The 26,637-nt window shown below is 33.6% G+C and overlaps 1 protein-coding gene across 5 annotated transcripts in view; it reads right to left on the bottom strand.

Moving 5' to 3' along the window:
• LOC140662972 (puratrophin-1) overlaps positions 1-26,637 on the bottom strand; it is a 300,935-nt gene that overhangs the window by 124,436 nt on the left and 149,862 nt on the right. For all 5 annotated transcript variants that reach the window (XM_072886768.1, XM_072886767.1, XM_072886770.1 and 2 more), the window contains 2 exons: positions 17,072-17,278; positions 14,148-15,135 (listed from right to left, as the gene is read on the bottom strand). In XM_072886768.1, coding sequence (XP_072742869.1) covers positions 14,148-15,135; positions 17,072-17,278 — 1,195 coding nt within the window. The remainder of the gene's footprint in view (positions 1-14,147; positions 15,136-17,071; positions 17,279-26,637) is intronic.

Genomic DNA, 26,637 nt, shown 5'->3' with positions numbered 1-26,637 from the left:
TCGCGATAGGAATTTCCGCTAGGGCAAGTACACACATAGTTAATATATAATTATTATTTTATCAATCAAATCATAAATCACGTTCGATCGTACATTTAATTATTTTGTTACAAAGATACAATACAGATGATATGAACAGTTGAAAAAAATAATGCTAATGTTTTTTTTTTAATTTTTCATGATACATAAGTGCGTCACTCTTCTATATATATATAATTATATTTATTCGGTGTCATAATTAAAAAAAGAATAAGAGAGAGAGGGGATATTATCAAAGCGACTATAAAAATTATAAAGTTAATCCAATAATAATTATAATTGAAGAGAATTCACGTCACAGGGTAATACGCAAGACGCAATTATTGCCGATAGATCAGTGAATATTATTTATGCAAATTGAGTTTAGTTACCATCGAAAATCCGCCTCCGTACTTTCGCTTTGTTCAGACAGAGTTTCTAATTCCTTGTAGCTGTCACAACGGACGAAATGTCAAATTTATTGGCAGATAATCCGCGCTAACAAATCGCCGCTAATCGATACAACGTCGTTCGGGATTGCCGGTTATCACGCGAGGAAAACAGCTGATGAGACCAGCCGCCTCCGTTCCGAGATAATGCGCCTTCTTTGTTCGATACGGAAAGTACATTGGCGAAGAAACGATCGAGAGACACGCGACTATATCTATTAGAGCCATAATTTAGAGTAAACAAATTTATACGAAAGAGAACCGGGCATTTCAAACGCGGGATTTCGCGGAAGAGAACATGACGGCATCACGCGAGAGAGACTAACGTGCGAAGCAGTAAACGTCCAAATGATTTGCGATAGAAAATCGCAATTATATACCTCTGTTGTAAAAGCGATTAAAAGAGATTACATATATGAATCGAGTGTTAAATTAAAAGCTGTCGTACCATGTAACTACCGCTCGCTTCAACTTGTTCCTGTACAAACGCATTATGTAATTCATCTAATTAAATTTTAAATAATATACCTAATTAAAAAAATTGATATGCTAGCAAAATTAAAACAATAAAAAATTGATCAGAATAAATAAATGTCGCTAATCATATTTATATATGACACGCAGAAAATAATTATCGAGACAAACGATAAGGGTATTAGCGAGAAATTTTCTGACATCACAATTCAGTAACATCAGAGAATTCACCATGCACTTGAGCGAACAAGTTTTGTACAAGCTTTCTTCTGTCGGGAATTTGAGATAATGACAAACAAATTAAAAATTAAATAGAAACAAAAAAGAAAAAAGAAAGAGAAAGAGAGAGAAATAAAATGTAAATAGATAATAATATAGAATAAGAAGATAATCGAGATTACCGATCGAATGCCATTCATGTCTAACAATATGCATAACTATCGCAATGCTTTCTTAGAAATAGGATAGAAACTATCTTCTACAGATAATTGTTGTCCAAATTCACCCTACTGATTGTCGATTTTGTGACCAGCAATTCGAGGATTCACGATATCTCTAAGTTTATTGCAAAAAAATCAATACATTTGTATCTATAAAAAGAAAATGCCGATCAAATATAATAAATAAATATCAATTATATTTTTCAGAAAAAACAAAACAATTCTACTTTTAAGCCATAACAATAACATGGAAGCAATAAAGTTAAAATAATGATATAACATCATATAAAATGTACAACATAAACATTACATATTAACATATATTTTTTACATTTTTTATTATTTTAGAAGAAAATATAAATTTAAAAAAATGCTAGATTTAGTTTATTGAATTTGTAAATTAAATCTTTTTTTTTCAATAACAATTTTCCCCAAAATAAATGCGTCTTAAAAATAAATAAAATATTTTTATTTTATTTCTTTTATTCATCTATTTATTTTTTAATGCCCTGTAATATATATTATTAAATATTTAAAATTCATAAATTATTAAAAATTTATTAGAAATATAAAACTAATTATATGCAAACTATGTGTGTTAATATAATGTAATATATCAATATATAAGATTATATATAATATATTAATAATACAGCCGCGCTCTCTTAATTTAATGATAAAAGCGTGGCTTGACGTCAAAGTAATAATTATTACCTCCAAGATAATACTATTTCCCATGACTTAAGCAGATTAATCACATTAACGTTGGGTCAGTTTAATCCCAGTTTTTAGCCTTTAACTTCCACGCGATTCGACGTGCACTAGCACGCGACTTAACGTCGTAATTTATAGCGCGAAAGCGCATTCAAGCGGCGCGCGATGATTTTATTTAGCGAACTCTCTTCAAGCACATCGGTTATCGCAATACGCGATAATTAGGAGAATTGAAAAATGGCGTAACAAAATCTATCCGCTGTTTTTACGCGATGTGCGAGGAAAGTGTGACGACCGGTTTTTCGGTTTTTGTTCTTTGAATTGGCTGTGTGCGCGGAGTGTCCCTAATCGCTTCATTTTATACGGTGCTTCGTTCCTCGCACGCGACCAATCTACTTCAGGATCAATCAGGCTCCAGATCGGTCCAAAGCACAGGAACGGGAGAGCATTCGTCGTACTCGGTCTCGTTTCGCCCGCGGTGGATGCTCTTGTATTTGGGTTAATGCATGTTAACGCATCAAGTCCGAAACCACTCCCACTATCATAAATCATTGTCCACCGATTTATTGTCGCTATACTACTAGACACAGTGTATCATCTTGCGAGTGGTTCCAACATGGAATTGTTGCCAGACCCGAGGCAAGCATTACTCGCTGTGAGTACTTTATTCTAGTTTATACTGTCAAGCCTTTTTATTTTAATTCTTTAGTTTATTCTTTTTGATTTTTCTTTTTATTCTACTACTCTCTCCACGGAATATATAAAAAATTTATATAAACATGATATCTCTTCCTTTGCGCGAATTAATTATAAGTTAATTACATAGAATATATCAAGTCGTCTGAATGCAGATCAGCAACATATCGCAATTCATAGAATGCACGATTCTCTAGAGATTTTATGGCGCATCTTGCTTATTATGAAATTGCTGAGGAAATAAGTAAAAATGATCGACAAGTAAAAAGGTTCGAGTTACGTAGCAATATTATTTTTTATGTAAAAGATTATCCCGTTTCTTTTTATAAAACGAATATTTAAATCAAATAATGATCTCTCTCTCTCTCTCTCTCTCTCTCTCACATTAATTGCCTGCATTAAATTTTAAAGCATAATATTACATATTTTTAAATAATGTATTAATTTTCTCTTCTTATATTTATTGTGTACTGTCAAATTTATTTTTTAAAATATGTGAAGAATTTTACCTCAATTTTAAAATCGACATATTTAATAAAATTCGTGTAGTTATTCAACTAATTTATTATATGTAAGAGATATTTACAATAAACTGAATATTTTTAATAAGAAACGATTCGTTCCATATTTATTTTTTTCTTATGTACTAATCTCTATACAGTTATTATTTTTGATGAGTTATTATATTTGACATTACATTGAGTTATTTGATGAGTTATTTAATGAGATATTATATTTGAGTTTTGATTAATGCTGATATAAAAGCAAATGAATACATGAATAAACGTGGGATTGGTAGGTATTATAGTATACAGTGCATTATAGATTCTCCGAAGTCTGTCAAATGTCACGCATCGGCCGTCTGAAAATACTAAGAGTTTAATACTCTTCGCAGGTTCGTCTTCAACGGCAGTACGAACCTATTTGCGGAGACGAAACTGCTTCTATTAGCATAAGGCGATAGGTGTCGCGGGCCCGACGACTCGATTGACTTGTAAGTAAAGGTTGATTGGATATTCTCGTTTTACGATGTGCCGTTTGCAATTTAAACGTTTCCATTCGCAACGTCTTGTGGTCTGGCGCAATGTTTCCGCGTGCCTATGATCTCTCAACATTTTCTCGTTTTTTTTTGTTGAGAATGTACAAGAACAAGACTGCCGACATTTCAGCATTAGAAAAATCCTAACAAATATTTTGATGATGTATCGATAAATATCAAAGACAACGTATTTCACATCAATTTAACTTGTAGAAAACTTGAAGTAAGAATTATAGATCGTTTATTGAAAGTAAAAAAATATTTATAATTTTACTATGGTTTATGCTGTTATTATATTATGTATACTATATTATTTTTATTATAAGTATAATAATTTAATACCTAATAAAAAATTGCTGCAATAATATTATTTTTCTCTGGAAAACTATCTATTGGGTTATATTGTGCATTACTATCATATTGATGTAACTGTTAACATCCAAGAGTTTTAACATGAGAATTATCACAACCTGACACGCTGTTAAAATTTGCGACAATGTAATTTTTTTGCAAAATATGTATATATGTTTAAACTAAAGTAAATAAAATTTTTTAAATAAAATTGTTACATTTAAATATTCATATTTAATTTGTACATTTAAATATTCACATTTATTTCGAATAATATTTTATCTACGTTAATCTTAGATAATTGATCAATCAAGTGACAGTTTACATATGTATTGCATTTTTCTCGTATTAAATGTATGTAATATTTATACAATACTTTGTCTTAAAAAAAATAGGAAAAGATAAAAAATGCAGATCTCAAACTAATAAATAATAAATTAAATAAATAGTAAACAGTAAATAATAAATAATAAATAACAATTAATAAATAATACATAATAAATAATAAATTATATATAAATACATAATAATATATATAAGTAATAATAAATTATAAATTAAACAAATGACATAGATTACTCATTACTCGATGTCAATAAATATCTCGAGATATTATGCATGAGAATAGCAGAAATGTTATATAAATAATTGATTGAAAAATATTATAAAGATGTCTCTCTCGTTCTTCTACAATATGTTATAAAAATATACTTTGTCGTTTTGCCGCCATGTTCCTATACCGTTGCTTTCGCGCGTACTTTGGCTAATTACTCCGCTTGATCGCGATAATATAAGTTTTTTGATATTCGTGAATGTAGTATCTTCGGACGATTGCGTCTTCGGTTAAATCAGTATCAGTCGGAAGAATCCATTTTATAAACTTTTGTTTCGTAATATTCACGAATGTGACTGAATGTGATCAATAGCCAAATGTATTTATGGGTGATTTTCCTATTTCGTCTTATCGTCTGTTCGTTCGGAGTGCATTATATCGCCTCGAAGTGTGATAAGTAATCATCACAAGCATAAAATAGCGGATAGATGTCTTATATGCGAAATGCATAAATTGAAAGAAATAATTACAAATATTCAATTTTAGAGAACTTGTTGATTAAAAATCTATATGTATCATCAAAAATATTATTTGTAAAAAATATATAAATTAATTTCTTTCTTCATATACATGTAAACAAAATGAATTCTTTTGAAACACTATACATCGTAAAAAAGCCTATTTAGTGATAATATACATATAACAATTAATAACCTTACGTTTGTAATTACTGCGCTTTACGCATTTAAGTGAGCGAGACTTGGAACTAATATCTTGTAACAGCATAAAATAGTCAAGTGGAATAAAAATTGGTTAATTATATCTAACTATACATTTTAATTAAAATAAGAGACGTGTTATTATTCAGATCTTGTGAATAAAGCATGTCGTTATATGATAGTCGTGCACATTCGTTAAACAACAATTACTTAAAATATTATGAACGATGTCCTTGTCAAATCCGGTAAATTAGATACTATAGCTCGTTGGGTGGTCTTAATTTTTTAGTCTGTGTTTTCTTGGACTTTGCGATTTCCTTCTTGCAATCTCTTTGTGATTCTAACTGCCATAGAAATTGCCGCGTATATATTAGAAACTGTTTATGATCCTTATATGGAGTTCAGTCTTATATATCGTAGCATAATTGAATAAAACATTATTGTGTTCTCATATATTTCTCTGCATAAAGCCTAATGTGAAGTGCATGAAACGTCATAAATGACTAAATATTGCAACTTGAATTGATATTCGTAAATAAGATTTATTTTATGAAAGTAATGCACAAAAAACTAATTTTGAAAATTTTATTGGTATAGATATATATATATTTACTAATTCTGGCTATATTTTTTTCTATAAATCAATTATTTTCTGAAAATTAGTTCATGTTAATTTATAATTTATTATGTTTATTAGTTCATGTTTTATTATATATGTATATATAAATATGTGAAAGTAATTTAATTTATTATTTTGAAAAAATCTTTTGAGAATATTATTTATTATTCAATAATTATCAAAAAATATGTGGCCTAATAGAAAATAGAGTATAGCAATTAAATTCTAAATATAATTTTTTTTTAATCTGACCGATTTATCTCGCTATGAATTTTACTGTATATTATTTTCCATTTGAAAATACCGACAATGAAATCTGGCGCAACCGGCTGTTAACGGAAGTAGTTAATGTCACAAATGGAAACTGGAAACGATCTATTCAGTAGTTGGCTTCCAAGCTTAAGAATCTCTCAACACGTTGATTTCTTCGTAACAATTTACTGAATAATCTTCCTTTGCAAATATAAAGAGACTAATCACTGTATAAACTTACACGTAATTTTCTAATCACATTCCTAATGTGTCTAACCTTGCAGTTTTATAATCTATAAATTCAATCTTACACATTTTTTCGTTTATTTTATGATAAATGTTTTATCGTTAAAATCTCGTTTTATCTCAATTTCACAATTAAATTTCGAATATTTTCCAGATAGCTTTTCTGTCATGATGTCTCGCTAAAATATCAGCAAATATTTTCATTTTATTCTACAATCCTTTTTCCGAACAAAAATTTGGCGCTTTAAAACTTGTTTTTTCTTAATCAAAATATCTTCTATTCGAAAAAACAAAAGAGCACGTAATCAGAATTAACTACATAATTGAAAAATTATACGTAAAATAAATCCACACTGTATAATTAACATTCAAAACATTCTGTATGCAAAGAAAAACTTTAATTGACTTGCTCTGCGGAAATCAACGCGCAGAAATTTTTATTGTATAAATTTCATCTAATAAACATACAATAATTGTATATTAAAAAACAAACTAAGCTTGTAAAGTTTGAGACGTTTTAATATTGGTCACATATTATCTTGTAATTTACTTATATGTACATAAACATTTAATCACATTTGTATGAAAACAATTGTCGAATGCAATATGTACATAATGTATACAATGGACAGGAAGAAAAATTATAAAAAAATATCCTTTGATCTCACATATATAGTATAATATCCCATGCTGAATATTAATTATAACATTTCACCCTATTCGTAATCGTTATAAACTTTTTTTACATGTGCACATTACGGCTGATGCCACTTCAATCAGGTAAGAGATTTTTTCTGTGCAAAAAAAGATCCCGCACACAGGAGGCCGCGTATTAATAAGAGGAAGCGTCTAATGGACTTCCGCTGCGTTGTTCTTTATTTTCTATAGTATACGCGGCGTTTGTAAATAACATCATGGCGTAATGGGCCGTGTAATGTGGCGGCATTTATTCGGCTCGTTGAAGATCGTTTTATTCACGGTCGGATCAAAAGATTCACTGGCGGCTGCGCTACCAGATTTTACGATGTCGTGTGTGATGGCAATTTGATTACTATCTGCATATGATTAATAGCGACAACTTCCCTTTTCACGATTCAGGATGTGCTTTGACAATTGATAATATGGGAGTTTTGTGAAAGTAGATCAAAAACAGTAAAAATAATATAAATCAAAGATTTGACATAAAAAACTCTAAATTTCAAAAATGTTTTAGAATTAGAAAATAATTATAAAATAATTGTTCTAAATAATATTTCGTATTTTTATTCCGAGAAGAAATATAAAAAAGACTATTTTTATACATCTATTTTTTTATATGCTTTTAATATTAGCACATATAATATCTTTTAGTGTTTAATCTATATAGAGTTTTAGATTTTAAGATACGTGAAATTATTTTTGTGTACTGATTGTCTTTCTTATGGAAAAATAATTTTTAAAATATAGGATATATTTTTTTACATGTAGTCCTTTTTTCATGTCAAATTGAATTAAAACACTAATAGAGGAAGTATGATTTAGGAAATTTAAGAATTTATCCCATCCAATTTTTCAATTAATACTCGCAATTTATAAAATTTACGATCGGCAATAATTTAATCAAAAGCATCACGTTAACATTTCAAAAGACGATGTTTACAGTAAATGAATACCGTGAAGCGAAGCTCATCCAACTCAATCATCGTCGACAGGCGTAATAAAACTTCGAATTAATCCAATTGTCTTGCAGCGTAATTGAATTGCGTAAGAAACGAAAAATCGATAAGCGTCCCGATAGGCAAGTACAGTCTCGAGCAAACGGTTGGCAATCATTCTGTTAGTTCGTGCAAACAAGCAATCCCGCGGGATTCGACGCGATGAGTGTAATCGGGAAGTACGGATTGTCTGAACGAACGATGATTCGCTTTCTCGATCTACACCCGACTTGATACAGCGCGTCGAACGGCCGCGAGAGGTGAACAGCCTCCATTGTGGAAGCCGCTTGATTCTCGCTTAAGTAGATATGATTGAGGGCCGCAGTGGGGACGATCAATGAGCTACTAAGTATAGCCGGCCCGTGTGCCCGGGAGACGTTCAATCAACCCGCGCGCAACACGGGTTCGCTCGTCTACTCCGAAACGATCGCAAAACTTTCAGATATGCACGATGGCGATGCAGAAGCTCGTAGCGATTCGTCACGATTCGCTGTTTATTCCCTTTATCTCGCAAACGGTCGCGTTACGAAAAATGCCATGAGTCTAATAAAATAGGAAAGATGAAAATTTGACAAAGGTAAGAAAAAAAGAACACATAAAAATATTTCAAATAAAATCATAATAAATATTTATAGAAGAACATGATTGCTGAAATAAATAGTTTCACATATTGTCATTAATTGGACGTAAAGTATATTCGACATAATATTTTTTTAACAAAAAATATATTATAAATTTTAATAAAACAAATAATTCCAAAGCAATATATTCTTAATAGGAATAAATTTCATTAAAAATTGTTTTACATTAGTAAACGCGCTCATAGCGAGATCAATGAATTAATAAGACACAATTAGTGGACAATGAAAGAAAAACTTTTAAACGTCTGGCTTCGATATTCTTTACGCGAGAAGATAAAGCGTGAGAATGGTCGGTCATTCTATAAGTACGTCTCGATAACGAGTCCCATAAAATTTACTAGCTTTCACATGCCTCCGACGACACCGAGCAATAAAATTCCGCGATGGGGCGCGAGAAACAATAAAGTGAGCGAACTAAGTTGCATCTTCAGTAGTTTCTCTTCAGAATATAATAATCCGCCGAAAAAAAACGACGTCACATCGATATCAGCTGATCGTTAACACCTATTTATATTTCACGGTATTTCTCGTTTACGCGCAAGAACCTTTGATTCTAAACCATGCGAAGAGTGCGTTGCTCAGCAACTATAATTACCGTTATTATAAAAGATTTATTTCAGCTAATTTTTAAATGATTTTAATTATCAAATAAAATTGGCTATTTTTCAACTAACTATTTTAAATTTAAATCATAAACGATAATAAACGTTGAAAAGTAGGTCAGTTGTTAGAAACCAGACAAGAATACAATCTTTAATTTATTATTAGTCTCACATTACTATTCATGATTTTCGAATAATTGTCAACTTTTTAAAATAACTGTTTTACATTAATAAAGTTTAATAAAACAAATACTTTAAATAAAATTTAATAAACAGAGTTTAGAGAATTGTTTAGCATCTTCGTAATGTTTTCTCAAAGATATTGCTAATTATTTATATAAATATAAAATATAAAAAGTTATACAAAAATATTTAAATATAATAAATATAAATATCATATATATGATAGTATGTTTCGTTAATACATTATATTCGTGTCGTAAAAAAATAAAGACATTGAAGATAGTGAGAAAGGATCGTATATTTTCTAGTGTTAAGAATGAAAGCTGAGAATCGCCTCGCTACTCTTGCGCATCGTTTTTTTTCTTCGCCGATACGAAGAGTGTGTGTTGCGGTTATTGCCGTTGTTAAAGTCGATGATTTTCTTGGGTCGGTCGCGACAACGCTAGATAACTCACCGCATTCTTCCTGCTCGTGTCTTGTCGACTGTCTGAGAATTAACCGCCGCGATACGAGAACGGTTCTTGTGAATCTCGCGGAGAACGACGCGTTCAAAGAATTTCCGCGAGTCACGAATTTTTCTGTCGGAGATCGAGAGAACGCGCATATCATGGATAACCGTAGGCTTAATTGAGCATCAGGAGAGAAATATTAGCGAATGAAAAACAGCTTCCAGCGACTTGTGACTACGTCGAATTGCGAGGCAGAAAACGCGTGTCACGACGCATCGAATAGGGTCGTCGAACTTACAAGAAGAATGTGAAAATGTGAGAGTTTCCCAATAATCTCGTAACATCAATCTCCTGATATTGTAGAAATTGCAAACCTTCAATAAATTCGCTATTGTAAATGGAATTTAATTTTAAAAAAAGTCATTTTATAAGGACGATCAATTTTCTGAGAGTATCCAGGGGGTAAATTTTTCCTTTTATCTCCACGGTCTTCGAGGTCCAAGGAAGCTAAATCGCGAATGCATTCCGCGCTGTCACGCGGCGTAACTCATTCCCGATGGTATTCTCTCCTCTCTTACCCTCGCGTGTGGGCACATTGGCGTTTATATCCCACAACGGGCGGATTATGTTCTGCCGACAAACCTGGTCGCGAAAACGAGTGGGTCGCGCCGACGAGACCGAGCTGCCGTCAATGAGATGTCCACATGCTAATGAACACGACAACCGGCGCAAAGTCATGTCCGATCGTGGCGTGGTATGCCATAAGTGTAACCATGTCGGCTATGCAGGTTACGAAACGATGACAACAAAATGGACGTTTCCGGGCGAGAATATGAATAAAGACCGGTTCTTCGCACTTGATCATGGATGCCAAAATAGAGATAGGGAAATACAGATAAAATTATTGATGCTACGCCGTTATTACTCACTATCACGACTATCTTAATTCATCGATTATTTATTTCATTTACATGCTCCGTGAAACGTATCATATCTGTATGCAAAAGAGTGTTTTCTCTCTCGTCACCTGATTAGACAATCAAAAAAAATCTTTATATTTTTTCTTTAATAGAATTTTGATTTATTACTTATATTTATTTCTCTCTCGTCTGTAAAAATTTTTTGTTCGCAAATTGGCATAGAATTCAAAGCATTTAACGAGAAATTTCTAAAGTTATTAAATTGTTTTAATTGAAGTAACTTGTATTGAAGTTCAAATCTTTATAACTTAATTTAATACTTTCGCAGCGTTAATTTATTTATACAAAATCTAATTTATGTAAAAAATTAAATTGAGAAAAATCAATTATAATCCGTAAATGTATTCGATAAACATTATTCATAAATGTATTTGGATTCCTCACGGTCAACTTTTTTTATTCGACAATCTTTCTGTTTGCTTAGAAAACGTTGCGGAAAAATCGTCGCTTTGTTGTCGTATGTCATTAGCACGAATACTCATTGACGAGTTCGTTACTCCGTTCATTCACTGTCGGAGCAGGTCGCTCGCCTCGTGCACCGCGAACATAAACATCGCTGACACACGTCCGGCACACCAGCCGCAGAAAAGTCAGGAAACATGTTCGAGCATATATATACCGGAGCTGCCAATTGCAAGCCGTAACGGACGCGCGATTCGGTCGTAATAGTTCACAACGGTCCGCGGTATTTGCGGTTCGCCATTCCTGCGTGTGTGTGTGCATGTATGCGTATCTGTGTGGCAGCCGCGAACTAAAAAATAATTGTTACGATGATTACGTGCGTTTTGCGCGAGTCATTCCTACAACGATAAGTATAATCGACATTAACGTGGTATTGTAACATAATATTCTTGTTTTCTGCTTCATAGAAGAAGAAAGAAATCTTGATCATTCAGAATACTTAATTCATTCAACGACCATTTAAATCGAAAATAATTAACAAGAAGAATTAAGAAGAATCATCTTTATAATATAACGTTACGTTTTTTTATGGAATCAAATCTCCTTTTTTGTATTTCTTTTTAACCATCGTAATACATTATGGGAAACATCAAGATTTTTTTTATGATTCTAAGCGAATAATAAATATTTATTAAATTTGTTATTTTCATAAAAGAGCTAGTATTTATTAAGAAAAAAAAACCTGAATTTGTTGTAAATTACTACTGGCAATTATAAGTAATTCTAAAATATTTTATGTTAGCCATATATAACTTTCCATATAATCCACTCATAAATCATATTTAAAATAGCTTCAGTTTTAATATTTATTTATTATATATTGTTATATATCACGTCGTTCTAAATTATATTTAAATCATAGTACAAAATGTCTATAAACTAACTGTAAAATGACATTTATAACTCTACTAAACTATATGTTTGCATACGACAAACGAGAAGAAGATGGATTCATAATTGAAAATAAAGAAATTGACAGGAAGAATTCCTTCATAAAGAGGAAATTACACGTGGTACTGTGCAAAATGTCACGCAACGGAACGACAAACATTGCAGGCTCACTTTTACGTCGACGCCGCCGATGTGACGACGTTTCGGATAAAGGCTCTTGACTTTGCAAACCTGTCGGGGCGGCAGTTACCAAAGAGGTGCGCCGAGACGAGCGTGGGAGGACGCGAAAGGAGATCGGCAAGAAGAGAGCCGCGAGAGACTTTAAAGTCCGGTCTCGACTCGGCCCGTCCGGCTCGGTTCACGAGTGATTCGTTTGGCGAGTTCCACGACGAAAGATCGAGTGACAAGAGAACGCGCCGACAATTTGCATACTCGTCCGTTACAATTACGCCTGTGTCGTCGACGCGAGAGTCATCGCTCGTTAACGATGCCCCGGGGAGACGGATTAAACCCGGATTGTGACACATGACTTGAAAATTTACTGCACTGAGAGAAAGAGAGAAAGAAAGATTCTCGACCCGCTTTAAGCAACAAGCTGCATTGTTCAGCTGCATTAATTATCCGACGCGATTTTAGAGTAGAACAATAAATAAAATTTTTTAAAAATTAATAACTGTTAATACACGCAAAAAAAGTAAAATAAAATGCAGATTTTATGGCTTTTGAATAAATTCAGACGGGAGGACAATTTTTTTTTTAATCTATTTCTGAACATTGTTAAATAATAATTTTAGCCTTTATGGAAATAAGCTTTGCAAAAAAAAAAAAAAAAAAAAAAAAAGAACATTTGTGTTCCCAAAACCTTAATTAATGACATCCATGTGCTAAGTCGCATATTATATTGTTGCGGAATAAATTATGAATTAACATAGAAGGCTCTGTTAAATTCACGTTACGGCTTTTCGGTATTTTATTTAGCAGGAAATATTTCCGTCATAAATTTTGTCGCAGCTTCAGGCTGTGAAGGCGCGTATTCGCATGTCACGCGAGCACATGCATATCGGAATATAACATCACTAGTACAACGATTCTATTCACACGCATTCGAGTCTCGCTGCGGAACTTTTTCACGCCACTACAAACGAAGTGCAAGCACGCCGATTCGGCGCACAAGTAGCATTCGGATTTTTCAATAGACGGCATGACATGAAGTAGCCACTTTACAAGGTACAGCCGCCTACGCCGTACTTCGACCAGAATTTCAAGTTCGGCGCGCCGTGCGAGTTTAGTTGTCGGTAAATCATACACGTATACATATACGCACATACATGCGTCTGCGCATAAGAGGGTTTATCGAATGCGAGCAGCTGAGCACGCTTGGCAAAAATCATTCGCGAGTTTTCATAAACCACATACGTCCGATAAACAATCATTTGAGAACTTGACATTGTATCCGCGATCTCTAAAACTCGTAAACTCTCCCTCGACAATTCATTAATAAATCTATATATTCTATTAAATCTGTATATACGAATAATTTACCTTTCTAAATAAAAATATCATTTATACGAAAGAAGAATATTTTCGAGTCATTAAAAAAAAATTAAATTAAATCGCTTAAAAACAATTAAAATCGGACTGTAGGTAAAAGCAAAATTCTTATTATTTTACTTACCAAATCCCATCCGCACTTCCTCTTCGTCGTCACTATCGATATGCTTGATTCCTGCCACTTCGAAGCTCTTTGCGGATTGCTCCTTTCGCGAAACGGATACAGAGGAAGAACAGTCGCAGGTATCCTCGCCACAGCTGCAGTCGTCGCCAGCGCATCTGCATCCTAACAGCGGATCGTCCGTGTCTATGTTCCTACACGCTGGACAAGGGAACGTCATATCGTCAAGCGAGACCCTCTCGATCTTTCTCTCGACGGTGACAAGCAGACTGCCTATGTACGCCGGCAGATCCTCGTCACTGACGTCACCTGGACCACCTACGTTTCGTAATCTGTCCTCGAGATCCTTCGGCGAATCATTAGCGCCGTTGTCTTGCCGCAGAATGCTTTCTTCAAATTGCAACGGACTCTTCAGATCTTTCGGCGCGATCGATCTGCTGCGCGTTTCGCACCTGCTGCTCTCCTTCCATTTTTCCATCGCCATAGAGGAGACGACGTTGGTGCACCGCTTCACTTTGACGCGACTCTCATCGCCGCCAGTGGGACTAGAGGACTTCTTGGAATGCGTTCTGCGACTCGAACCTCGACCAAGCTCGCCGTCGAGATCCTCCTTCCAAGCGTCGACGCTGGATGCGGACTTGGACTTCATCACCGTGTTGGTATAACCTGACTTGCCAATCGTGCGATTCTCACGAGAAGATTGACGCTCGAGCCTGTCAATCGATCTGGCCTCCTCCCGACGATGTTCAACGCTGCTGGTCTCACGTGTCCTTGGACGCGCGTCCTCGCGCGATCTTCGTCGCAGACGACCAGTGGCCTTCATCACGCTAGAGGAGTGCGCCCCGCTGAGACTCGTGTTCGCCGCACTTGCCGACGACGAGCTCGGCTGACCCTTGTTCGTCAAGTCCCGCCAGTCCATGAACTCGTCCTCACGATCCCAACCTAAGATCCCCGGAGCCCTCATCGACGTAGTTCGCCAGACTACTGCTATCTGCGAACAGTAGTAGACAACTTTATTTAAAGAATTAAATAAAAGAAATTTAATTTAATTCTTTCTCTACACTAGAAATGTTAAAATTACAATAACAATTACTAAACGGAAAAAAGGTAAATAAGAGCCAAGGCGCGATGACTGAAGCGCAATTTTCTTTTGTTTTGTTATAATACAAACTATGAAAAAATCTACTATTTTATTATTTACTTAAATTTAATTTATACTTATATATATAATATAAGTTCGAGAGAGAAGGACCCTTGTTTATTTCTCGAACCGGTCGCCAGAATATATTGAAAGCGATTTTGTATGATAATAACGGACGTGAGTGTTAGGCAATATTATTTATGGTTCTTTTTTGCTAAAATTTAGCTAATATCTTGTGGAATACAAATTAAAAGTCAAAATTTTTTTCATTATTTAAATGATAAAATAATATATATGTTATTTAATATTTTTGAATCAGTATTCAACTTGAAGTGAAAATGTCAGTCAATTATTGTAGTGATGCTGATCCTAATGAAAGTATAATGGCTGTTTGATTTATCTCTCTTTGATATTTAGGAGATGGATTAAATCAGGAGAAAAGAAACACGGGAAACACAGATCATTAATAATTTTATATTTATAAGAATAATTTATCTATATATGAGCATGACTTTTTGTATATTCAATATTGTATATTCAGTATTGTATATTCAATACTAAGAAAACGCACTGGCCACATAAAATACATAAACAAAATATCTTAATATATAAATATACAGTTATTAATAATTTTTTAAATAATAATTTTAACAATTTTAATAATAATTTTAATAATAATTTCATTTGTTAAGAAATTTCTTTAAGTTTGTTAGTTTTAAATTTTTTCTTAGAATTTAATTTTTAATTAATTAATTTTTTCTATAAAATATTTCTTCTAATATTAAAGTTGGTAATTTTTTTAAATATTTAATTTTTTTATCTACAATTTATTTAAAAACATCTGAAATACACTAAAACAGACAATAAATTTTTATCATTAATATTTTATGCAGGTCCATTTCTCCCGTATAATTTTTGGTCCATCTAATCCAAAGTACGAGATAGATGGACTGCTCATATATATTATTTGTTTATTATTAACAAATTTGTATATTTGTCTTTCACATTTATACTATTATTTATTATTAGTATATTGAATCCAAAATATTATTGTATCATGCTTTCATCAGTATTGCTTTAAATGACAAAAATATAGCAATTCTTAAAAAGATTATTCATCTCTCCCGGACCTGTATATATATATATAATTATTATCATTATTATGTACAAACATTTCGGACTATTTTTTAGTCCATCTTTTTAAGGAGAAAAAATTTATTAAATACTATATACTAACGGTTATTAATAATTGTTATTACTCTGAGCCTATTATTTTTATTATAAAATAGCAATAATTTCCTACAGTTTAAACTAGTAATAATAAAAAATTTTTCGCTAAATAAGGTAATTAAACAAGATTATGAATGAGTAAAAAATATTTAGCTGTAACTTTTTTTATTATCGCGGTAAATCGCCTTACTCGGCACAATTCTAGAAACAGGAAAACGTTAAAAGCGTGACAATGTTATCTCGGCGTTCTAGGAAATATGTCTTATTATCTGAGAGGAAGGGTTAAACGAACATCTAATAACGCGCGTCCCATTACATGCCTGTGTCTGCGTACGCGATGACTGGCTATAATATTTATGCCGAGAATTCGTCGTATGATCACTCGGAAGGAACGCCAGGAATTCCGACCGAGTCTTCGACTCGGTGTCATTAAGACGAAGTTGTCATTCTCTCGCGACGATACCAAGAGGACGTCACTTGCACTCGCTCCTTTCGCAAAGGATCGACGAAGGAAAGAGAGAAAGAGAGGAGAGGAACGAAAAAGGACGTGACTCACCTCAACGGTATTTTGCTCGGCGGCTTTACCGGCAGTCTTAACGCCGTTGACCGACGAGGTGGTTGCAGTTGTAGCAGCCACGCTGCGTACGCAGAGGTAACATTCCCCGAGACGTAGCGCGGACGCTTCGAGCTCACCCAGATGCAGGATCAGACCGCTGCCGCCTAACGTCAGGGGCCAGCCCTCTGGCACCACCGCCTCGTTGCCCTGCAATCAAATAAATGGATCGCGTTGTATATCTCGTTCCTTAATCAACTTCATAGACGCTTTCGTGCTAAATATATTATAATGAATAAAGTTTCTTAAATTCTTTCGCACATGTACTTTTTACCAAATATTCTGTGCGTAAAAAACACTTTTTTTCTTACAATAAGAAAAATATTTAAAAAAATACAAACTACGATTAAAATAACAGAAAAGTATTTAAAAAAATACAAAATAGGAAATACAATTGAATAAAAAGGAAGCATATGATAAAAAGTGCAGTGTCAATTACACTAATTAAAATTTTCGTAAATATTGTAAATTGCACATGAAAGTAAAAATAATTACAACATAACTTTACACATTAATCATGCTAATTGCAGAATAATTCACGCTCTGTGAGGATACACCCAAAATTAAGAAAACATGCAGTCAGCCGGTGACTGTCCTTTCTGTCTTTCTCTATTAAAGAACGCGCGCTGATAAGCAAGAACCCGAATAAAATTTAAATAGAGTCAAAACGTTTCGCATACGAAAGAAGGTGTGGAATATTTCATGTGTTAATGTTGGAGATTGCATCGTGAAATAATAACTTTTGTACGTTAATAGACCATATCAAAACCCGAAGTTGAATTTGAGAAAATTCATAGAAAAATATAACTTGGACATGTGCTTTTAATTAAAAAAAAAATCATATTTTTTTTATATATAATTGTTTTGAAAAATAAACTGAGATATCAAATTTTATTTGTAGCAAAGATATTAATTTGATTAGAATAAAACTACAATTACATTTATCGTGTAAATGGGAAAAATGAACTAATGAGCGATCTTTTTTGTAACAATGTAACACGTTCGCAAATACATAACTGTCGGCAATATCGGAAGCGTTATCGCGATTTATTTCTAAGCCACCTCGATACATTGTAGCGTTTAATTTAATATCCAGCCTCGCGGCTCGTATCTTCTCATCTTCCAAAGAGAGGAGATCGTCGAAGGTGCGAGGCTTGCACCTTGCAATAACGCCTACATATGTCGGATCGTGACTATGTGGCTCGTGTAAGTAATTAGATGGTAGGATAGCGCAAATAAAGGGCGCTAAACGAATGCAACAGTATACTTCGTGTTCGTAATTAAAAGCGCGTAGCGCTTAAAACGACCTCGTTCGATCGTCCGCGATTTTCATTATCGAGACTAATTGTAAGAGACGGACGCGCGACTACATTCCGTGGCAAAATGAAACTTTACCAAATAGAGTTAAGTCAAGTGGAAGATTCGACGACGAATCTCATCGGTTCATTAATGCAAAAATAATTAACTCGCGACAAAGTAATATTGATAATTATTAATTGTCTTTTAGAAAATTCAAAGGTATTCTTATTTGATATTATTTTATATAATATCTTTTAAAATTTTACGGACCCTTAAGAGCTATTATTTTATATATGTGACTTATACATAACTTGATTTTTATGTTTTATTGGATTGTATACAACAATGCTTTTATTCTTTTATTTTAAACATTTTTTAGTTCACAGAAAATAATTTGTTTTTAAAATACAATGAGTAAATTATTAAATATAATGTGTATATATTTTTATATTATTTTATTAAAAAAAATCTTTTTGATTAAACAATGCACACTCTTAAAAAGTCTCTTTAAATTATGGTTCTGAAATATGCACGATTGCATATTTCGTTGTAGACTGCATATGTCACACTGTAATGTAAAACTTAAGTTTAGCAAATTTACATATTAAATTTACATATAATCTACAGACAACTCATAAATGATATCTACAGTTACTTAACAAAATGTCTATGAACAGTGTTTTCCATCTATATTTATTAATCGAATAATCTCCTCAATAAAATTAAAAATTATTTGATTCAATAATATTTTTAGTGGCTTTTCACACCTAAAGCGAATTGATAAAATAGCATTTGAAAAAAAAAACCTTTATGTAAAAGGATTTTTTCAGATAAATTGTGATCTATATATTTTTTATTTCGAGCAGAGAGCAACAAGACACAGTGAAAAATTTTGTTTTGCATACATTTTGCAAATAGCAAATGTATATCTGTGAAAAATATACATAGATGTATAGTAGGCACACACTATCGCAGATTAGAATAGAACAAGATTCAAATGATAGCAAAACTGACCATCAATAATTTAATCTGGAATTAATGGATAGGAAGGATAGGAAGCACTAAATTTATCATAGAAACTTTTTCATCTAGCATTGTTTCTTTTAATTCATTAAAACGGAAATGCACGCGACATGTGTCGCGTGTCGTGACTCGTTGCATGTTCATTGAACTGCGATGTACAAGAACGCGAGGTAACACGAATTGCCCTAGTTACTACCTTAAATTGTAAAAAAATATGCATGCAAGTATCCAGGGCAAAAATTCTCTAAAGATAACATAATAAATAACAATACAAAAATAAATCGAATCACGCTCTGACGCGCTGGTCGCGTGAAATAAACTTTCATTACGATTCATACATTAAAATATCATGCGATAAATTATGTAATATGTCCTGGCACAAGTTGTCAGCTCCCGTTGACAGTGTCAGTGATACCCTGAATATGTAAAGCCGTTGCATATTTTCACAATAGAACGCGTTCCAAAATAAATTATCAAATCACATAACAAAACGCAAAACAAATCATAAAACTATAATAGATAAAATAGCGACGAAGGCAAACATAGTACAAGGGGAAAGTGCGATATCGCGAAATTTCATCGAATGTCCAGTATCGCATTATCCAAGACCAATCAGTGCGAAGGCGACAACGAGAGAGAATACAAAACCAGTCTGACCATGACGACAGAACGGACGTTTATGATGCGCGCGATAAGGAACCGGGGACCTTCTTGCCTGTCAACCATGTGTCTCATTAACGGTATAAAATATCGTGCGGAACAATGTATCTAGCGCCGAAACTAAGCTGAAACTTTCACTGCGTGATTTACGGACGTACGTACCCCTTAATTTAATTCGCACGGCTAGCACGTGGAAAACTATGTGTTTTCAACGATCCACGAAAAACGAGAGATTCCGGTGAGAACGTAAATCAGAGCGTTATCGCCGCGGAATTTGCATTAGGCCGTTAAGTGCGAACGCGGATACGTTAAATTTCATCGCTCTCGATATCACTCGTTTTCTGAAAAGTTTATCAGACACTCTCGTGCGCGCTGCATAATTAACTTTAACTTTATCAATTGATTTTTCGCGACGCGATTGCGTACTTCGTTACGCGTGACTAGGACGATCACGCGTTGGTACATACTACTAGTGTATATTAAGACTTGTTTGAAAGCTGGATCTCAAAAGACATTTCAACAAATTAGAATCGCTTTCTTTTTTATTGACAGTAAGCGCCAGATGCAAAGGAAGAAACATAAATTGCACTTTCTGTACTTTTATAAAAAAAAAGGCATAAATATACATTTGAAAAAATAAGAGAATATTTATTATTTATATACTAAAATAAAATATTAATATAAAATATTGATCAAGTTATTTGTAAATTATATTCAAGAAATGAAAAGCATGTTTTAATTAATTATGTGAATTAAAATAGATACATATTTTTTAATTCTAAAATCGCAAATATATCTTTTATTTCATTTGACAAAAGTGACTTGGTGTTTAGTTAATCATCGTAAGCCGTACTATAAGCAGCAACGTAAATGAATTAGCTCATTAATGCGGTCGAGAGCAGCGCATAGTTAAACACACGTTCCCCGATATCCGCTTGATCTGAAGGAAAGAATCCGTAATAAATTAACGAGGGAAAAAGAGAAAGAAAGAGAGAGAGAGAGAGAGAGAGGTACGCAGGAGAGACACGCGGCGGCTGCTGCCGTACCGGATGTTGTCCAAGTGACAGACACGTGCACGCGACTGACAAGGGCTCATTAATCGCTGGCCGCACTACACGGCGTACGCATCGACGCGTCTGTATTTACACTCTACACGACTACGCACAAATATAATAATAAAACTTGCGCGTGCGGAAGTAGCGAAGTACATCGAAACATACATTTCGCAGCGGCTCGATCTGATGAAAGTCCGGCAAGACTGATTGCGATCTGGCTGCCGCGAGGAAGCGGGACCGAGAGAGAGAGAGAGAGAGAGAGAGAGAGAGAGAGAGAGAGAGAGAGAGAGAAATTCACGAACTTGTTTCATGAACCCGGTTAAAAAATACGCACGCGCCCCGCCGTGGTAAACAAGCTGGGTGCGCGATCAAATTAATCGGCATGACATCGTTACTTCTTCGAGTCGGACGTCTTTCACTCTGTGCTCCCGAGCCGTCTCTCGCGCCCGCGATCCGAATGAGGAAAAGCCTCAACCATGTGATATCGTTCTCGGTGCGAAAAAATATAACGGTTGAGTGCAGAGGCTAAGAGAGCTAAAAGAGAGAGCGAGCGTGGATTTACGGCGTATATCGAGTTACCGTATATACGTGAACTGCGATTTGCGTAAATTTACGTGGCGCGCGCGAGACGCGACTGGTTTTTAACGAGCATATTTTCGAAAGTATTGATCGCGTAGTTAATTGGACGGATCGCTAATGGATTGGATGGCTAATGGGATGAAGAAAATTATGTGGATGGCTTATATGGAAAACGATAGAAAGTCAGGGCGGAAGGAATGATTTGTCACATGTACATGAAAAATTATTGATTGCGAGTAGATTTTATCAGATTTAAGTACTCGAATAAAAAAATACCACGAAGATCCTCTTCAAAATAATTGAATCATCCCCGATCAAGTGTCATCTCACATAAGTCAATACCGCGATTAATAAGACCGAATGATCCAGTAAAGAATCAATTTAGCGGAATTGTTAAATTTCTTCTGTGTATTGATTAATTGGAAAACAGAGAGATGGAAATTATCATTCGCATTTCATACGAAGCATTTGGGAATACCCATGCGAAAGGGATCCGAGATGGATCATGCAGAGATGCGATCTCCCAGCCTACGGACATGATTCGAGGATCTCGGATGCTGCAACGGATGTATGCGGGCAGCGTGTGTGGGGCTTTCTGGCCGGTAACGCGCCATGAATATAGGCGTGCACAGACCGATTCCCTCTTTGCGCGCAGCGGCATGGCTCGTTTAAAATGCAGATTAAACCTTACCCCAACATCCCTTTAGCGCGAGTTGCCGCCTGGCGTCGACGTGGCAACGGCACCGATCGCACAATATTCAGCGTTATAAAATAGCATTTACAATTGAAGAGGAACTGGACGAATCAGATACGTCAAAAGTGAATAAAGCTAATATATTCAATATACAATTTGACATTGCACAAAGCACTTTTAATATTTTAAAATGTAGTTAATAATTAACCCTTACTCCGTATTGTTATTTTTGGCACCTTCTAACTATACAGGTAGGTCAGCGTATTTTCGATAAGTTTATTAATATGTAAAAGTGCTTTAAAAAATCTGAAAAAATGTATATACCTTCTTTGAAGATTCTAAATAAAGATTAAAATAATAAATTTGAAAAATAATTTACTTAAATATATTATTTTATGATTATTTGTTTTCGAGAAATTGACGTTGTTAGAAAAATCACAGACAAAAATGACCCATCAGTACGGAGTAAAGGTTAATTTGTGGATTTAAATAAATATTGCTCTTTGTAGAATTAAAATTTTTATTTATTTAAATTTTTAAAATTTATGAAATTTTATTAAAATTTTTATTTTCATGAATTTTTGTATGTCGTTATAAAATTTTCGTAGTACAGTCACTATAAAAATATTAATTCGATATAATATTTACGATATTGGGATTAAATTATGTTCTACAGGGAAAATCTTTAACTCTACACTAATTAATTATTGATCTTATATTTAAAAAGATTAAAAGTGTTTTACGCGTCAATCAAATTCATAGATTTCAAAATGTATTAGATTTATTAATTTTTGACATAACTGAGCTGTTCAATTTTTCCTTAGACACATAGATAGACGGACAAAAAAAATTGTATATACTCTAGAAAAAAATCCATTGAAATAAAAATAATAGTACATGATTTGTTTCACCTTTATGTTGTATTTTTATTTGATTTTCTCAACACAATATATGCATGCTGTTTTTATTATTATTTTTATTTATTTATTTATACGTTTATGTATTTTGTTATACGTTACAACATTATTAAATAAAAATAATAATAAAAACAGCACGCATATATTGTGTTGAGAAAATCAAATAAAAATACAATATAAAAAGTGAAAAATATATAATGATTCGGCAACATTAAAAATTAAATTCAGAAATATTACTGTATCATATCTTACAACCATTCTTATGTCAATTGCGCGAATTGAGAAATAAACCTTCGTGCGTGAGCGTGCAATCTCTGTCCAACTCATTCTGTAGTACGTAAAAAATGGCTAAATAGATGCACCGACGACGTTCACATTGCGGTCGCACGAGCACGAAATTTCTTTGAGCATGTAACAGAGACCGGTTCGAATCGGCTCACGGTACGTTCACAAACGTGGACGCAATTCAAGACCGCGGCTTTCAATGCGGTTTCACAATGAACCTTGCGGGACTAAGGTTCATGGTACGGAAATTTTATTCGGTAACAGGCGCCGTTGTTATTCGCATTTCGTCTCGGCGTCACAGTGTCTATCACGCGAAGCATTTACGATTCAACAGCGTAACGTGTTGACGAAATATATACAAGCGATGTATAATAAACGATTGCTGTGATGACTTTTTTATATACATTTTTAAAATAAATTTATGTTTAAGGTATTTATCACTTGTATTTACAATTAATTCTCTAAATAAAGAGAAAATTTCTATTAATTTGTAATTTTTAAATTTACTTTTCTTTTTTATTTTTTCTTAAATTTGTTTCTTCTCTTGAATCAATTATATTTTTGCTAAGTAATATATCATTGAATATGTTCTTGTATTATAAAAAAAATACTTACAAAAGTTTTTACATAACAGCCGAAAATAAAATGTAATAGATTAATATAATCTATGTTTGCCCAATATACAATTCTATTTATAAAACGCTAGTTAAAACAAGCTATATAACATATTACATTATTACATTAATGTACACGATAAGGAAAAAATTCGTTTTCATTTTCTTCACATCTTTCTTTCTCATGTTCTTGACAATTAAACAACAGATTTGTTATAAGACTTTATTACATTTTGAAGTAAATACTTTGTGTAAAAAGTTCAAAGGTAAATTATATATATATATATAAAAGAGAAAATATATAATTTTTCCTCTTATATGTATTGTGTAGAATTTTTATTATTAAAATTTTTATGGAATTATTAGTAGGATTTTTATTAATATTTAAAAAACTAACATATACATATGCATAATTATCTCAAATATATAATGTGTTTATCAATCACATTATATTAAAAATCCCTCTATTTTGTATAGCAAAATATAAATAAATAACCCAAAAAAGAGATTAAAAAAGGAAGGGAGAAGAATTTTCTCGAAAGATATAGTAAAAGAAATAAAGAAACCGCATCGGGGATTTTCTCGAATGGCGTTTATTACTATACTATAGAGAGTAAATCACCGCCAAACGCGGCATTTCTTGGCTAGTTAACAATGCAAGATTCTGAGGAAAATGCGAGAGCCCGAGCGGGAAGAAGTCTCTCCATCTTCGCGTCTTGTCTGTTAAGACATCTTGACTGGCAAGCTCGACTCTGCCAGAGGTCGATCTCTGGTATAGCAATAAATGGTGTTAGAGAAAATCCCCGATGTGTTTCTTAATTTCTTTCACCATCTTTCGTGGAGGAGTTCTCTCCTTCTCCCTTTCTTTCTTTTTCTTTATTCTCTGTTTAAATTCTGTAATACAAAGTAGGAATATTTTTAATAATGCGTTTGATAAACGCATTACGTATTCTAAGATTATAATTATGTATACGTATATATTATTTTTTTAAATATTTAACAGTTCCATACAATATAAAGAAAAAGATTAAACATTTCATAATTATTAATTATTATATATTCTCTCTCTCTTATATGTATTCATCTTTGAATTTTTCTTACGAGAAATATTTTATCCAGAATATAATAAAGACAGTTCTAATAATAAGTCTAAATTTAGTGTTTAAGTGTTCATCTAGGAATATCCTCTCTTTGCGGATTTCCGCAAAGGAATTACGAGATCAATACGCACTTTACTGCGTAGAAGGCAAAGGTTCTCGGCGTCCTCTAACTGTGATTGGCCTATGACCGGCAACAATAGAAAGCTGGATACGGTCGTAAACCCGACGGCTTTTGAAAACGTCACTCGGGAAGACTCATGAAAATAGCGGACGGATTGAGGAAGCAACCACCAGCAAAAAGGTTCCTTGAACCTCGCTGGTTGACGGTCACTTTCCTCGAAGATCGTCCTTTCACATGTGTCACGTCGCAATCACCTGCGCGCCACGAGTCATCGCCTTTGCCATCTACGAGTAACAAACTCCCGCAACTGTTGTACGAACATCATCCACCTGGATGGCAATACACCGAGGTCGATATTACGGTATCGGACAATGATTTTCTGCACGATGGATGCAACATCAAACGCGAGGGAAAATGACGAAGAGAAATATTCACACGCCTCAAAAGAATTTAAAATCTATTATTACTAGAATAACGAACTCGGCAGAAAAGACATAAACAGTTGTAATAGATGTAAAGCTCTATATTCTTTCCGCGTATATTTTAAAATAAAATAAAAACTAAGATGTATATCGTTCCATATTTGTCAAATCGTATTTAACAATCGTAAATCAATAAAAGTTTATCGCGAAAATTGTTTACATATAAATTGGTATAAATAAAAACAGGAACATTCGTGGAGGTCATAATGAGAAAGATGGATTAATAATTGCATGCGTGAAATGTATATACGCGGAATAATCGTGACGGAATGTATATACGCGCATTTCTTGAGATGACAGGCAACTCTATCGAATTAGAGCACGAGCAAAGATCGAGAAAGAGGCGGTACTTTTCGCGACGTTTATCTCCGCGCAGCTGCATTGTAACGTCGCATCTCATGAGCGGGCATATCGTCCATCGGGGTACCATGTTGCGAATTCTTTCCGGCTTCTATCGCAACCTACCATTATCTGATGTGACATTTCATGAAAATGTGTGACGGCGGCCGTTTGTTATTACGCGGCTATCCGTGAACGTCGCGTCGTGCTAGCAAGTAATTATCGGTCTCACGGTGTAATTATCGCAATTGTTATCCGATCCCGGGGCGAGGCCAAAAAGGTCAGAACTAGGGGAAGCCTCAACGAGACTTGCAATGTAGATCCGTCTTCTTGATCCTCGT

This window comes from Anoplolepis gracilipes, chromosome 2, assembly GCF_047496725.1.
Source record: "Anoplolepis gracilipes chromosome 2, ASM4749672v1, whole genome shotgun sequence".
NCBI lineage: Eukaryota > Metazoa > Arthropoda > Insecta > Hymenoptera > Formicidae > Anoplolepis > Anoplolepis gracilipes.
This window is presented reverse-complemented; position numbering and strand designations above follow the sequence as displayed.